The sequence below is a fragment of the Syngnathoides biaculeatus genome, chromosome 6 (assembly GCF_019802595.1).
Source record: "Syngnathoides biaculeatus isolate LvHL_M chromosome 6, ASM1980259v1, whole genome shotgun sequence".
Taxonomy (NCBI): Eukaryota; Metazoa; Chordata; class Actinopteri; order Syngnathiformes; family Syngnathidae; genus Syngnathoides; species Syngnathoides biaculeatus.
Window position 1 is genome coordinate 26,227,400 of NC_084645.1, and position 16,329 is coordinate 26,243,728.

At 44.4% G+C, this 16,329-nt stretch overlaps 1 protein-coding gene and 1 long non-coding RNA gene across 5 annotated transcripts in view; one reads left to right on the top strand and one right to left on the bottom strand.

Moving 5' to 3' along the window:
• Positions 1–16,329, bottom strand: part of shisal1b (shisa like 1b) — a 46,988-nt gene that overhangs the window by 15,762 nt on the left and 14,897 nt on the right. For 2 of the 3 annotated variants that reach the window (XM_061823196.1, XM_061823195.1), the window contains exons 2-3: positions 3,561–3,811; positions 1,112–1,325 (exon numbers count right to left, since the gene is read on the bottom strand). In XM_061823196.1, the coding sequence (XP_061679180.1) occupies positions 1,112–1,325; positions 3,561–3,627 (281 nt within the window). In that variant the 5' untranslated portion in view covers positions 3,628–3,811. Of the gene's footprint in view, positions 1–238; positions 951–1,111; positions 1,326–3,560; positions 3,812–16,329 lie in introns of those variants that run through there. The other variant, XM_061823197.1, reaches the window with a different exon arrangement.
• LOC133502420 (uncharacterized) lies at positions 1,231–3,547 on the top strand. Of its 2 annotated transcripts, XR_009795478.1 has the most exons (4): positions 1,231–1,370; positions 1,509–1,614; positions 1,689–2,129; positions 3,362–3,547. It is a non-coding gene; the product is annotated as an uncharacterized LOC133502420 (long non-coding RNA). The 2 variants fall into 2 exon arrangements; XR_009795477.1 differs by having other exon boundaries at positions 1,509–2,129.

Sequence of the window (16,329 nt, forward strand, 5' to 3'; positions counted from 1 at the left end):
TAACTGTGAAGTATATTTCTGCTCAGCTCGTAAAACGTAACGAAGGTGGAATCCGGGAGCTGGTGTGTCATTTTCGAGACAGTAATGCGTTTCTGAAGGAGAGCGTACATTCGCCAAGGCCACTGAGAACGAAATCGCTTTTAGTCTTGCCGTGTTAAACAGATGTTTCTCAGATTGTTATGCTTCATGTTCCAGCCCTTGTCCTAGTTTGAATTCAGGCCTTTTTGTTTTTGGGGTGGGGTGGGGGGGGAATCCTGCAGGCTCAGAGACAGGAAACAGCATAACCTCAAAGGGCTACGTACTCATATGCAGCGTGTGTACCGAATATGAAATGACTTTGGTGAAATAAGCAAAGCGCCTCATGACAGTAAAATCAGTGTCGTGTCGAATCTTGTGTATTGTGAGACAATTCTAGTCGCATTTATATTTGCTTTGTTTTTATCAAAACATTTCTTTTCTTCATCAAAAATGGTGAATACCAAGCTAAAAGAACCTTAAAATAGAGACCAGACCAGAGTGCGCAGTTTTGCAACAATGTAATTAAAAGTTGTCTACGATACCAAATAAAGCAAAAATCAAGCCTGGTTTTCCAACAAGGACCTTTTGATTTTTTTTTTTTTTTTTTTTACAAAATACAAAAATAAGCCCATTTTCCTCTGAGAATTAAACTCGTTTGCCTCACTCCCAAAAGTGCCAATTCCAGCAGGAAATACATATTTTTCACATACCAAAGACACTAAAAATGATGCTTTTTTTTTTTTTTTTTTTTTTTAACCAAAAGAGTAGATTTTCGTTTCAACATTTTCCAATAGTGTATGTTAAAAGGGCGGCACGGTGGAACAGCTGCTAAACACAGTTCTGAGGTCCCGGGTTCAATCCCGGACCGGCCTGTGTGGAGTTTGCACGTCCTCCCGGTGCCTGCGTGGGTTTTCTCCGGGCACTCTGGTTTCCTACCGCATCCAAAAAAAACATGCGACATGAATCGGACACACTAAATTGCCCCGAGGTGTGATTGTGATTGCGACTGTTGTCTGTCTCCATGTGCCCTGCGATTGGCCGGCAACCAAACCAAACCTTTGCTGTCATCATAAAAGGTGCAATTATCCCTCACTTGTGTGAATAGCCGTCGGCGCTGGTCGTGAGGTTGATCTGCATGAGCGTCTGGAACTCTGTGTCGTTGCAGCAGTACTTGAAGGCCGTGTTGTTGTGGTGGCAGCAGAACATGTAGGTCTTGTTGTCCGACAGGCGCGGGCAGTGGAAGCCGAAGTGGTAGCGGCCCTTTTGGTCGGAGTAGGGCTCGCACACCCGATAGTGAGCCGAGAGCGCTGCAGCAGAAGAACAAAAAGTGATCAAACGGGGCGTCATGTACGGTACGTCATACGTCATTGCCCATGTACGTACTTATATGCAGAACAACGGGTATTTGCTGCTTGCTCCGCGAGTGATAGTTTTAATTGTCTTCCTGCTTCTTTTTTCCACCCTTTGGACGACTCTGCTACCGCAAGTAGACGCCGCTCGAATCACAACGCCGGGGCTCTGTCCCTGATTGTCATGGCAACAAAATCCGGACTCGCCATTGGCCCGGCGGTGCACGGGACGAGGCTGTTTTCAATTGTGAGGAAAAATACATGGTACGTCTCTTAAGTCCAATTCAATTGAACTCCGCGTGTTTGCTTTTTAATCATCAGAGCTCAAAAAGCAGCCCCGAGGAGGAGATGAAGGTCCACTCACACCGCGGACGGTAGACGTCTTTCAGTCGATCAGCATCTGAATAGCGGCGATCTCTTTCAGGTTCTAATCCGCCTGCTGCGGTGCAGCCACCTCCGGCCTCCAGCAGGACAATGTCGGCGTGAAAGGGAAACGAACGGCGCGGCGGGAAGGCGAAAGCGTTTCGTTCGACCTTTCCGCTCGCTACACGTGTCGGGGACAATGAAACGGAACCAGTTTGCAATTTTGCGTTTCATAAATCTGGGCACATAAAAAGGAGCGCTGAGCGAGCGAAAAGTAGACCGTAAAGTGTATTAATGATGAGGGTCGTTAAAGGAAGTGTCAAATTGGCTCCTTCAGGGGACACCGGGCTGTTTTGGCATTTACCTGCTGGATTGATTTTAACACACCGTAAAATTTGGGTAAGTTTACCAATGTCTTCCCCTGCATAATCGTGATTAAAATATTGATCAAAATAGTCAAGATTGGCGAAACAGTGGATCAGCTGGTGAAGCGTTGGCCTCACAGTTCTGAGGAACCCGGGTTTGAACCCGGCCCCGCCTGTGTGGAGTTTGCATGTTCTCCCGGTGCCTGCGTGGGTTTTCCTCCGGGCACTCCGGTTTCCTCCCACATCCCAAAAAACATTCAACAGTAATTGGACACCCTCAATTGTCCCGAGGTGTGATTGTGAGTGCGGCTGTTTGTCTCCATGTGCTCTGCGATTGGCCGGCGACAGCTGGGATAGGCTCCAGCACTCCCCGTGACCCTCGTGAGGATAAGCGCCAAAGAAAATGGATGGCTGGATAATCAAGATTATCATTTCATGTCATTATCCAATCCACTTATCCTCATAAGGGTTGCGGAAAAGCTGGAGCCTGTCCTAGCTAGCTTTGGGCGAAAGGCGGACTACACCCTGAACTGGTCGCCGGTCAGTCGCAGGGCAGATATTGACACCATCACTGAGCGGGAATCGATCCCGCGCTGCCCGCATCAAAGGCGGCCGTGTACACTGCTACACCATCAGGTGTCAAACACAAGGATCGGGGGCCAGATCCGGCCCGCTTCATGATTTTATGTGGCCCACGAAGCCAAATCTAGAGTGTCAATTTCCATGATTCTTGTAAAAATCTGTACCAAAATGTTAAATTGTCATATATCATAAATGATAAAGTTGAGGCATTACAAGCATTTTTGTGTTACCAAACTTGAATAGTTGAAAAACACATGACGGTGTCATGTCATGTCATTATCCATGCAAACTGGAGCCTATCCTAGCTCGCTTCAGGCGAAAGGCGGACTACACCCTGAACTGGTCGCCGGTCAGTCGCAGGGCAGATATTGACACCATCACTGAGCGGGAATCGATCTTACGCTGAAGGCGGTCGTGTGTACCACTACACCATAGGTGTCAAACCCAAGGCCCGGGGGCCAGATCTGGCCCGCCACATGATTTTATGTGGCCTGTGAAGCCAAATCTAGAGTGTCAATTTCCATGATTCTTTTAACAATCTATCCCAAATTTTCAAATTGTCACATATCATAAATGATAAAGTTGAGATATTACAAGCGTTTTCGTGTTACCAAACACATAACCCTTGATTTCTAATTCCAAAACTGGCTCATAAATTGATGATTAAATATTTTTGTTCCACAGTCATAACGGCCCACTGCGGGAGACCGGAACAACAATGTGGCCCGCGAGAAAAATGAGTTTGACACCCCTGCACTACACGATTATCATGAAGTCCTGGACTGGCTCCATCTTTCCCTAATGTTTAGAAAATGGATGCATGAAGAAACCTACAAAATGTGAGCTTTTGAGGATAGGCAGTCTGAAAAAAAATGGTTTCGACCTGCGGTGGACAGCAAGAGGAAGATGACCGTCAGGACATTCAAGGACTGCCGACTGGTGATAGTCATCTTCTCGCGCTCATGTGGGAATTGGAGGGAGGCTGGAGGAGGCTGAGTGGGATGGGGGGTGGGGGTCGGGAAGCCGGTTCAGCTTGTGCCGGATGTGCTCATCCTGTGCTTGCTCGGAACTCCTCTCACATGGTTGAAGGTGGTGATGATGATGATGATGATGCAACAGCCGGGGGTCCCGCCCCTGATGGGAAGAAGACATGTAAAAAAAAAATGACATCAGGATATTGGATTTGAGCTTTCTCCAGAAAGGACCGCATGCTGTGTGGCTGTGAGTGCACCCGATTTGTTCTAAAATCTCAAGTGTGTGCGTGTGATGATGACTTCGTGACAATTTCAGTTCCCGTAATTTCCGGCATATCAGCCGTGACTTTTTTCCACGCGCTTTTAATCCTGCGGTTTATGCTGTGATGCGGCTAATTTGTGCATTTTTTTTTTTTCAATGGCCGCAAGGGGGCGCGCAAACGGAAAAAGGTAAGAGTAAGACCGGTGGAATATATGGAGAGAGAAAGTGACTTTTTTTTTTTCAAACTGATTGTGCTGCGCTAGGGTTAGCGCTATGCTCGCATGTTGCTGCTGTGTTACTGTCGTGTCTCAGCGATTTTCACCGGTATATTTTTTTAACCGGCCCTGTTAGCACCGCGCTAGCGTGTTGCTTCTGTATTACTGCCACGTCTCAGGGATTCACGTATGTTTTTTTAATTAATTGGACACTCTAAATTGCCCCTAGATGTGATTGTGAGTGTGACTGTTGTGCGTTTCTATGTGCCCTGCGATTGGCTGGCAACCAGTTCAGGGAGCACTTCGCCTCCTGCCCGTTGACAGCCGGGATAAGCTCCAGCACTCCCTGTCACCCTCGTGAGGATAAGCGGCAAAGGAAATGGACGGAGAGATGGATACTCATCCAAACGTGATGCTTCGGCACATGTACAGTTACTGCTGAGGCGCGTCACGAGGTACGAGGTACTGTAAGTGCTTCCTCCACCCTTGTGCGCCGTAGTTATTGTAAGCTCGCGTTGTCAATTATTGACAAGCGCGCCCATCGGAAAGGGAGGAAACTTATTTTTGTCCTTAAACTTCACTGTTGCATCAGCACTCGCTGCCGTGTCGTCACACAGAAAATCTCCAGATGGGCCGCGGAGGTTTGTTTTGGAGGAGGGGTCGCACTTAAGAATGACGGGAGCAAAGACAGGAAGTCAGTCTGAGTGAAGTCACATGGGCCACATTTTATTTTCTTACAGGTAGGGGATGTAACATTAACGTTTGCAGATGCCAAAATGGCGAGATTTAGGGAAAGAGCTCGTGCGCCTATGTCATACAATCACGTGACTTTTGTTTACGTCGCCATATTGCCAGTCTAACAAAGCATTGCTCAATGCTAAGTCGGTTGGAGACGACACAGAAATATGGCTTATAGCACGACGCCCAGAGTTTTGTACGATCCAGTTTGACATTTAGAAGGTGAAAATAAACAAAGGTACGTGGAAAAATTTTATAAATTCGGCATAGAAGACCCGTATTTAATGCCGAAGTCGAGGTTTTTGCCGATAAGAAATTGGACTGTTAATTTGCTTCCGCTTGTCTTGGACTGGTAAGTAAATCGTTGAGATTTACGCAGAAAAGTTTGAAAGCGTATAAAAGTCTGGATGCATACAAATACTTTGTTGGTGGATTTGTTCTCAATCAAGACTAAATCCCACATAGTGACAGTTTTGACGGGTCGTGAATCCAGAAGCGTGTTCGGCCAAACGTTAACCCTTGCCGGAATCCATCGATCTTTTCCGCGAGTATTCAATACAAATACAAATATTTAAATAAATGACCCCAGGTTTTACACAAACTCACATTCATTAACTATGATTGAAAAAAAAAAAGAGGATGGACTCATCTCCATGGAACGTACACGGAAGCGATTGCGGCCACACGTTAACCTCCGTAAACCTCTGCGACATACAGTTTTGTTTTGTTTTTAAAAATACGCATTCTTATCAAATGAGCCAACTTGGCATTATAAATTCTCCTTGGGAATTTGAGATTGAGAAGAATAATTCCTACCTGAAATGAAGCGATCGCTACACAGGCGTGTGTGTATTTTGGTTGGGCACCAGCCATCATGTTAAATTGCCGAAATCCATCGGTATTTTCTGGTCTTTTCAGCCGGTATTCCACAGAATGACCTCTTTGAATGCCTGTCCCATCTCTTGTGACAACCAAGAGCACAACAGGTCTCGGGTATTGTAAATATTCTCCCCCGGTTCAATCTCTCCCACAATGTCGAGCTGCTCCGTTTTGACCGGCAATATGGCGCCGTGAAAATGGTGACGTCACGTGCACGAGCTATATTGGCAGCACGGTGTCGTGCGTTCGAATCTTGAGCAGGAACGTTCTGTGTTAAGTTTGCAGAATCTCTCATCAGGCTTTTCTGGGTATTCCCTCATTGCAAAAATAGTACATCGCTATGAGTGTGTACTGTTGCAAATGGCTTGTACACTTTCCATTTTCTTTATGTGCTAGGGAAAGCAAAAATGTCCACCTTAATTAAAACAAACAATTTGTAATAGTTTAAAAAAAACACATCAAATTTCGAGTGCGTCTGCACTTGATACGATGATGAAAAATGCATCTAATTGAGCGTGCCGGAGGAAATGAAAGTTCGACCTGTTCCGGCCGCCACGTATCGAATTATCAAAAGCGCAGCAGCCGATAGCTCGCACAAACACGCGCGCGGCCTCGTGCGTGTCAGCCTGCCTCTCTTACATGTCAAGAACACGCGAGATTAGACAAGGTGTTCCCTCCTCTGAAAGCCCGGCAGCTCATATCCCGGGAGACTTGTTGCAGTGGCATTTTAGATATTTTTCCCCCCACTCTTTTTTTTTTTTTTTTTTTTTTAATGTGTCTGTGTACTCTCACATGACAAGAAGGAAAGGCATGGCCACTTTTTAGTGCTCTTTAAGTCACACGATTGCTGTTGTTCGTTCAAAAGCGCAAATATCTCTGAGCTATGCTGTCACCGGAAATCAAACAAAGAAATATACTTTTTATTCCCCCAGGAAGCCACAAAAGGCCAGTTTTCTACCATTGCAGCATTTGTGTGCTAACATTTAGCATCTAAAATACAGACTCTTATTTCCGGCCCATAAACCGCAACTTTTTTCACACGCTTTCAACCCTGCGTTTTATACAGAGATGCGGCTAATTTGTGCATTTTTTTTCTAACGACCGGAAGTGGGCCCTCGAGTGGAAAAGGTCAGAGTGAGACCGGTGGAATATATGTGCCGAGGAAGTGAATTTTACCGGTCCGGCCCTGTTAGCGCTGTGCTGGTGTCTTACTGCCGTGTTGCAGTGATTTTTACCAGCACGTTTTTTTTTTTACCGGCCCTCTTAGAGTGGTGTTAGCATGGCGCTAGCGTTAGCATTAGAAGCGCTAGCGCTAGTGCTAGTGTTAAACTCTCTGTGTAAATATCCCGTGTTTCAGTGTGGGTTTCAATGCGCGCACTTGCGGCTTTTACACAGCTGCGGCGTACGTATGCACCAAATGGTATTTCCTTTACAAATGTACTGGGTGAGGCTTATAAACAGGTGCGCTCTGTAGGCCGGGAATTACGGTAGTTTTCTTACAAAAACACCTTCCTCACCATAGATGAGTGATTTCCAACCTTTATCGAGCCAAGGCACATATTTCACAATTGAAAAATCCCACGGCACACCAAGAAAATTAAATGTCACCAAAAATGGATCGATTAATTACTGTACTTCCTGCCATCTCATAGAAGATGTTTTTTTTTTTTTGTTCCGTCTGTCATTGTGCCTCACTGGGATAAATGGTGAATAAAGATACATAATTTCTTGTAATAAATAAATACATAAAATTGGATAACTTCCGACGGCACACCTGAAGAGTGCTCATAGCACACTAATGTACCCCAGGACATTGTTTGGGAATCAATGCCGAAGATCACATGATGGTCATAACATTCAAATGAAAAGTTGAGTCACATTATATTCATAAAATCACTTGAAAAATTAAACTTCTTCAAGCAATCCTCAGAGTTAGCTTAGTTTCACTCTTCTGACAAGAGCCCGCGTAATTCTCATGCATGCAGTTCTATGACAGTCAACAGTAACTTAAACAACAAAAAGATGCAATAAATTCCTCTAAGAAAAATGAAAAAAGTGGAAAAGACCATTTTCGTCTTTGGTTGTTGGTTAACGGCTACTTCCTGGTTCATGGATAATAATTTTAGACATTGGGAAGAGAAACAATCCCATCATATTACAAGGGCTTCAACGGTTATTCAAATCAGTCAAGTAATTTGATAATAAAAGCAAGTTCAAGCGGCATGTTTGCCTTGTAACTATTATTACCGCTTTCACACGCACCAATCGATGTAGAAAGAAGTTGCCGCGATGTAGACAAGACAGGAGAGTCCATAAAATGTCCAAAGTTGGGGTTCACGTCACACTTCAAAAAGGAGAATAAGCGAAATGTGTACCGACTACACGTTGTAATGTGTAATAGCATATTTATAACCACCACCGCAGAAAGGTAATTTATCTGATTCATGTATGTATCAATATGGATTAACGTGTCAGTTTAAATAATCCATCCCATTCCTTCCATTGCTGGTTACAACGAATTAAAATGCAAAACGTGCCCATCTTATGTCAAAAGTCAAAAACACAGAAATAAACTATTCCACCTGAATTTTAGTTGTCAATTTTCCTCCGGAAATGTAACGCATTCTTCTTCTGCGCCTTTGATAAATAATGAAGTTAAAGCGCAGAGTGACAAAACGAAAAGGCTGGCTCCTTTGAATTAATAATCATTTATAGAAAGCTCTTGAAACGAAAGTAGTCCCGCGTCAGGCGCCGAACTTAATATTTCAATATTTCAACAGAAACAACTTGCACCAAGATGTACAACACAAGGCTTTTTGTCATGCGCAAATCTTTCCTTAATCAAACCTCTGGCAGATTGGGGGTGTCCCCCCCCCCCCCCCCCCGCCCCCTCCCGTTGCCACAAATCGTGGGCTCTTAAGAGCTTCAGCGCCACTCGCGGTAATTGCTCACTTATAATATTTCACTGCGGCAGCACAAGTGAACAACACGGATAAATAAATGGGCCGAACGTTTTATACTTTACACAACGGGAGCTCATTAAGGTCCCCCGCGGTATGTTTAGCCTGAGAGCCGTTTTGGAGTCGTCCCCTCTCCGCGTAGCCGACTAGCATCGCAGGCCCAAAGTGCAAGTCGCGCAACATTTGTGTGTGCTGCCTGTTCTCCGTACTATTCTCAGAACGCGTGCCGGGTAGACACTTGCAGTGCTTTTATTCAGCTTTCATTACATACAACCCTCGGCACTCACTTGTCGGCAAACGGGCCTCAGATCAGGTCACCCTCCGACGTTTTGTACCGCGCCGATCACACGCAGCAGAGGAACGAAAATGGGACTCCGAGATAATCATGGCTGCCCTAAAACAGGGTTATCCTAACTTTTTTCACCGCACGAGGGCCACGTACGGGATAATAAAAGTAAGAGGAGGGCCGCTTCATCTTGTGCTTGTGGAAAAAAAAAAATCAGGCAATACACTTGAGGTCAAAGTACCAGCGGGGGCAACAGTGGTGCCTCGAAAAACATTTCCACGATTTGGAAGCGCACTTATTTGGTGGCGATGAACTCAATTCAACTCACATCACAACAAGTAGCAATTATTAACCCGTTCGTGGGCAGCGTCCCATTTTTGGGACATTACGCATTATTATCCTTCAGCATATCAAAATATTTCAAGTGTTTTAATCTGATTCTGATTGTGGTTTTTGGGACGATCTACTAAGAAAATCCAAGTACCCTCTCGCGGGCGGCGTCCCATTTTTGGGACGAGATTATAAATTAGTAAAGTTATCATGTAACTTAACCAGAAACGAAAAAAAAGTGTTATATCCTTCATTGTGGCGTGTTAGGAGACTTTTATCTCAATAAGGCAAAAAAAATGTCTCCCTGCCCATGAATGGGTTAAACAATTCAAAAATATTTGAGCAGTTTAATGCCACTGCTCCACAGCTAAAGTTTATTATTCACAGTAAAGATAAATAAATAAATAAATAAATAAAACGTGTGATATTTTGTACCGTCCACATTTCTTAAATTATTATTTTTGTATTTAGAAAAAGGGCACGTCATCTGTAAACACGTGTTCATTTTGGTTATTAAAATTTTGTAACTGACAAATTGCTGGAAAAGTAGTTTTGACATCGCGCAACAATTTTGTAGGATTGGACACAGAAAATACCGAAAATAACACTAGCGCCGCGCTACCGCTGGTGGCGCATCACTGCATAAACCGCAGGGTTGAAAGTGTGTGGAAAAAAGTCTCGGCTCGTCGGCTGGAAATTATGGTACTTGCCTGAGCGGTAGAAAAGATAAATGTATAGATGGACAGATGTAACTAATGGAGAATTAGAGTGGGTCGTCCAGTGACCAAAGGGTCGCCGGTTTGAATCCTGGTTCTGAATCTGAATGTGCCCTTAGACAAGACACTGAACAAATTTGCCGCCCATTGATGTGTGAACGGGTCAGTGTTAGACTTTATAAAGTTCTTCGGGGACTGTGGGGATGCAGATGAAGCGCTAGAGAGTACAGAACCTTTACCATTCGCCATGGGCATGATCTCTCCACTGCTTCATAGTCATCGGACCTTGTTTCACGTTTTTTGGATCTTGCCTAGCCTAGCGTTTTGGTGCCTTTTCCTTGTTTTGGACTGCCTTTTGGTATTGACCTGTTTTTGGAATAAAACCACTCTGAACATTATGCCTTTGCCTGGAAGTCCTGCATTTTGGTCCACCCCCGTGCCGCTGGTTCACGACAACCACTTATAAATAGAAATAATACTGCCTTAAAATAGTACATTCTCCATGTAAAATAGTCACTTCATGAAAAAAAAAAAACGACAATGATGAAAAAAAGCATTGTAACCTGTCCAACCCTAAAACAAAAGTGGTGCAGTCCTTCATGAACAAATGGAAATATCATTTTTATCACTTCATCTTTGCTCTAACGGGAACCATTCTTGTCGTGTGGATATTTGTGTGTAAAGTACAGCAGTTCAGCGACGGGAATCTACTAGTATTGGGCTCGTATCCAAACAATAATCAGCGTTCTTTTGCACGGACGGAGCCGTGACGAATTGAGGCTCCCCTTTTCGCTGTCGTGAGTAAAAAGTGCGTATCGTTCACTTGGAGGGCATCAACGTCATTTAAATATGCCGGCGGCGCTCCATTAGGATATGAGCTCACCAAAGGACATCGACAGGCATGATCTCATAATACTAACGATCCTCGGGAGGCAAGAGGAGGAGCGGAAAGCACTCAGGGTAACCGTCAGGAAATCACTTAGCCTGTTCGGGGTCGTCCGTGAGTTGGAGCCCGTCAAGGGAAAGGTCGGACTGGTCGGCACTCAATCTCGGGCCGCCCGCGTACGGAGAAAGGGGATCATTCGCGCCGTCGCCTAGTGGGAACTAAAACCCACACTCCCAGTATCAAAACCGGGCCATCTGGGCGGTATCATACAGAAATATGGAAATACTGTATATGGAGATGGTGGGTGAGATTGTGGTGTGGGGGGGGGGGGGGGGGGAAGATCCCCCTGGGCCCCAGCAGAGAATTATTTGGATTTGAACCTTAATTAAGCAAACTGGAAGACTGAATAGTACAATAAAACTATAAAAACAAATTTCCTTCACACAGAAAAAAAAATGATACTGCTCAAAAACACGTTTAAGATTAATATTAAATTTGCCTCTTTTCTTTCTTGCTTCGTTGTTTTGGCCTCCAACTTGAGCCGGGCACATCTCCAAGATTTTCCCGTTTTTATTGGCAATTTCTGAATTTGAAGTGAGTTCGTTCTGTGTTGTTGCATAATCTTTAACGTCACACCGTCGCTTAATACTTGTAACGTTAACATACGTGAACTAATTATAAAATTGTAGGCGTGTTTACTAATGAATACAAGATGTACTGGCGGGGGTGGCACGGTAGAGCAACTGGTAAAGCGTTGGCCTCAGAGTTCTGAGGTCCTGGGTTCGATCCCGGCCTTGCCTGTGTGGCGTTTGCATGTTCTCCCCCTGCCTGCGTGGGTTTTCTTCGGGCACTCCGGTTTCGTCCCAAATCCCAAAAACATGCTCTAAATTGCCCATAGGTGTGATTGTGAGTCCGACTGTTTGTCTCGATGTGCCCTGCGATTGGCTGGCAACCAGTTCAGGCTGTCCGCTGCGATAGGCTTCAGCACTCCTGCGACCCTCGTGAGGATAAGCGGCTAAGAAAATGGATGGATGGATATTGTTTATGTTCATCTAAGTGTAAATGGAGTCAAGCACCTCTGCCTTCAAAGACGACCTTTCTAACATGGCCGTCTGAAGCGTATGACGCTTATAAGGGTCAATACTTGTGCCTGGGTGTGTGAAGTCATGTGACATTTTCGCATCGCTTCATTGGTGGACTAGACTTTAGCGTCACTAGAATTAGCGCAAACAGCCCAATGAGTAAATTGAGGTCTCACGCACAACGTCGTTGATAAATAAGCAATGATTGATAAGTAAAAGTAGACAGTTAGATCATTGTGACGTAGTAGAAGTACCGATACGCGTTAATAGCTGAAGAGGCAGAAGACGTTTTGTTTTTTCCTGGCCTCGTTAACTCCCGTGATTTGTCTAGAGCGGGTCACGAGCACGTAGGTGGAACCCCAGACCAAAGCGGTCCCATATTTGGCTCCCGCACAGTAACATTCATAAATAATGTGTGTGTGTATGGTCGATGTGTCGATTGGTTCTAGCTGTCGGCGTTCAAGGAGTACGAAACAGCCTATGACGACCCCCGAGCCGCAGGAAAAACTCACCTGATCTATACGATTCACGTAAATGGACGATTTTGAGTAAAAATTTCATTTCATTTCATAAATTTCATCAAAGGTGACCGATTTGAATGTATGCTGTTTTTAAAGTTGAGCAAATATCTGTAAATAAAAGCTGAAATGCATGCACGGAATGCATAAAACACATCAAACATATAGAATCTGATGCCATATTAATCGAAATAAAGTCATTAAATGCAAATAATTGCTTTTCTTTCATTATTAGCTAAATACAAAAGCAGGCCCCAACATTGAGATTTATATGATCAGACCGCTGAATCCATTTTACACATCAAATATTCTAAATAAAGACCAGAGGGCGGCGGATTGTTTTGGTCTGGTGGGTTGATGTTGCCCGGGAGACGCTTACGTCAGGACAGATACGAGGAGTGCGCGTAACATCAATTAATTAGCAGTGTAGTAAAACGAGTAGTGTAAAAGAGGGAGAGAGAGGGAAAAAAAACAAATGAGAGGAAGGGGGATAACAAAGCGGTGTTGCCATAGCGCCAACGAGGCTGTATAAATGGGCTCGGTTATTGCGCGCCGCAGACGGCGAGCCGCACGGGTGGCCCGTTTGTGTTTCACACCGCTAATGGTTTGTTAGCTTTACGGATGCAAATAAAACTGCCATCTGTCACCACGAAGGACGCCAATCGGCAATATCGCTTCGGTATTTTCGGGTCTGGCGGCAACGTGAAACGGCCGAGGCCGATGCAGGAATTTGCCGGGAAAAAAAAAAAAATTTAAATGATCAAAAATAAGTTATGTGATCTATTCTGGGGTGGTGGCTTTTTGAATAACGTGACTATTTCAAATTCGACATTTTCGGAAAACAATATTGTTGGTGTGTAATAAAAAAAATATTTATCTCCATTTTGAAGTACATTTTTACTCCGAAAAACTACACAAATATTATGGCGCATTTTGGGTACCAAAGAGGGGAATAAAATAGAAATATGAAGATGGTGTTCCTTAAACACCGAAGACAGCCTAGAATAAAAAATTTAGGTCTTGAATAGCTTCTGAGACATGAGCAGATCAATACGTCTAAATAAATAATTATTCATTAAAAAAACATGAAAATAAAAAAATCTGTTAAAAGCTGAAAAACTAACAAGAAAGGTGAGTCTTGAGCGTGTTTTTTTTTTTAAGAGTGTCTGCATTCCTGATGCCCTCTGCCAGGCTTTTCTAGACGTGCAGGCCAGAACGGCAGCGGTAGGGTTCCAGCTCAAGGAACAAAATCCAGTACCACGTGACTTCAGAATCTGCACAAGTTGATATGATAAAAGTATATCATCAGATGGACATGATGGGCTAAGAACATTAAGACCTACAAGTGTGTGTCTGGATAAACTGTGGAATGACTCCATGCAACTGCGTAGATGGTGACTGATAAAATATTGGTAGCGCCGCTTTAAATGCATCACGCTGCCTAACCTGTCACTATTTCGACGCTTTGAAGATGGCGTTCAGCCAGCCGTTTGGCCATATTGTTCCCCCTCATAGGCTCAGTTAAAGGTTTACATATCTCACTTTATGTATCATTTTTCTTAAGTCCGGAGCGGTGAAAGCCTTCAGTATTTCTTTCTCCATCCGTGGAGACAAAGGCGTTGCCGCTAAGCGATGTGCTGCAGAATGCCAAAGTACCGTAATTTCCGGCCTACAAGCCGCGACTTTTTTCACACGCTTTCAACCCTGCGGTTTATGCGGTAATGCGGCTAATTTGCGCATTTTTTCTAGCGGTCGCAAGGGGCGCTCGAGCCGGAAAAGGTAAGCATGAGACCGGTGGAATATATGTGCCGAGGAAGTGACTTTTACCAGCTATGCTAGTGCTGCGCTAGCGTTAGCGCTGTGCTAACGTTTTGCTGCTGTGTTACTGGCGTGTCTCAGTGATATTTATCGGTAAGTTTTATTTTCATTGGCGCTAATGCGGCGTTAGCGCTGTGCTAGCATTAGCGCTAGCGTTAAACTCTTTCTGTTTACTGTGTTTCTTTTTAAATATCTCGTGTTGCAAAGTGGGTCTCATTGTGGGCACTTGCGTCTTTTACACGGCTGCGGCGTATGTATGTATCAAATGGTGGCATTCCATTCCACCATGAGACCTGTGAAATATATGTGCTGAGGAAGTGACTTTTTACCAACCCTGTTAGCGCTGTACTAGCCTTAGCGCTGTGCTAGCGTGTTGCTGCTGTGTTACTGGCAGGTCTCAGTTTGATTTTAACCGGCCCTGTTAGCACTAGCTTTGGCGTTAGCACTAGCGTTAGTTACACTCTTTCTGTGTACCGTCTTTCTTAGTAAATATCTCGCGTGTGAATGTGGGTTTAAATGTGGGCACTTGCGGCTTTCACACAGCTGCGGTGTACGTATGTACCAAATGGTATTTCCTTTACAAATGTACTCGGTGAGGCTTATAACGAGATGCGCTCTCGAGGCTGGGAATTACGGTCCTCAGTTACTGTCACCTTTACGGTGTCAGTACTGCAAAAACACGGGCGTAATGTAAAATGAAGCTATTGCTGTTGCATTTGGCAAGGTCTTGAAACTTTTGATTTTATTGTTTTTTGTTGTTGGTTTGTGACCTTCCGAGATGATCTAGGACAATATAAAGAAATACCGTAATTTCCGACCTATAGGCCGCGACTTTTTCCACACACTTTCAACCCCGCGGCTAATGCGGCGATGCAGCCCTGTTCGTGCTACAACATTGTCGCTATGTTAAGCTAAGCTAAGGTATTAAAACGTTGAAAACGCTTTCTGTGTACCGTCTTCCTTTGTAAATATCTCGTGTTTCAATGTGGGCACTGTCGGCTTATGTATGTACCAAATGGTATTTCCTTTACAAATGTACTGGGTGAGGCTTATAATCAAGTGCGCTCTGTAGGCCGGAAATGACAGTATATTCTTTTTCAATCAATACTGATCTTGTAAAAATGATGTGATCTTCGATGCCATTACTGGATAAGGACAACTCTGATTATTTTTTTAGACACGTAGACAAACTACCATTCACACTCGCGTCTTCGTCTTCTTTTAACCAACCGTGCATGTTTTTTTAAAATGCGAGCGGAAGCCAAAGACAGACACGTCGCCCACCCCTTGACAAATTATTGCAATTTCCATTATTTTCCTATCCTTGGACTTCACAATCAATCTCGGAATATGCCACCGCGCCTTGAATAAAAAAGCGAACCGCCGTATCCAGCTGTTCCAGACAATCTACTCCACCGTAAGCCGAGACAGTTATTTTGATATTTCATGTCAGAAAGTACCTGCAATGAAACGGTCTCCCTGCAGCGCCTCATTTCAATTCAAATCAGCATTTAAAAGGCAAGACAGGTGGGGGATGGGGGTGGGTAAGATTATGCATTTTCTGACGATTCAATCCCATGAAACTGAGTGAAAGTGTAATTATAGCAGCCAGGAATACCCAGGAGACGCATTGTTGCTACAGTAGCTCCCCGTTCTCTTTTTTCCAGTAGAAATATGCGCAACTCTTCTGAATGCGGCTTCCCGTCTTACCAGGCCACCTTAAATTTTCACTTGACAAAATGAGCAAAGGCAGTTTCGCAGCCGCCGCGGACGCAAATAGCCGCAGGTTCCAACATGTGGCTCCCGCCCACTTTGGGTTCACGCGCTGAGTAACTAGAATAAAGACACAATTTCTCGAATGAGAACGTCTCAGAAATTGTGTTACCGAAAATGATCCAACCGTCAAAGTGGTCGAGGCTGACGTTCAACAAAGAAACGCGCACTCGACGAGCTGCAGAATGCATTTTTGACTACGGCACGACTCCAAT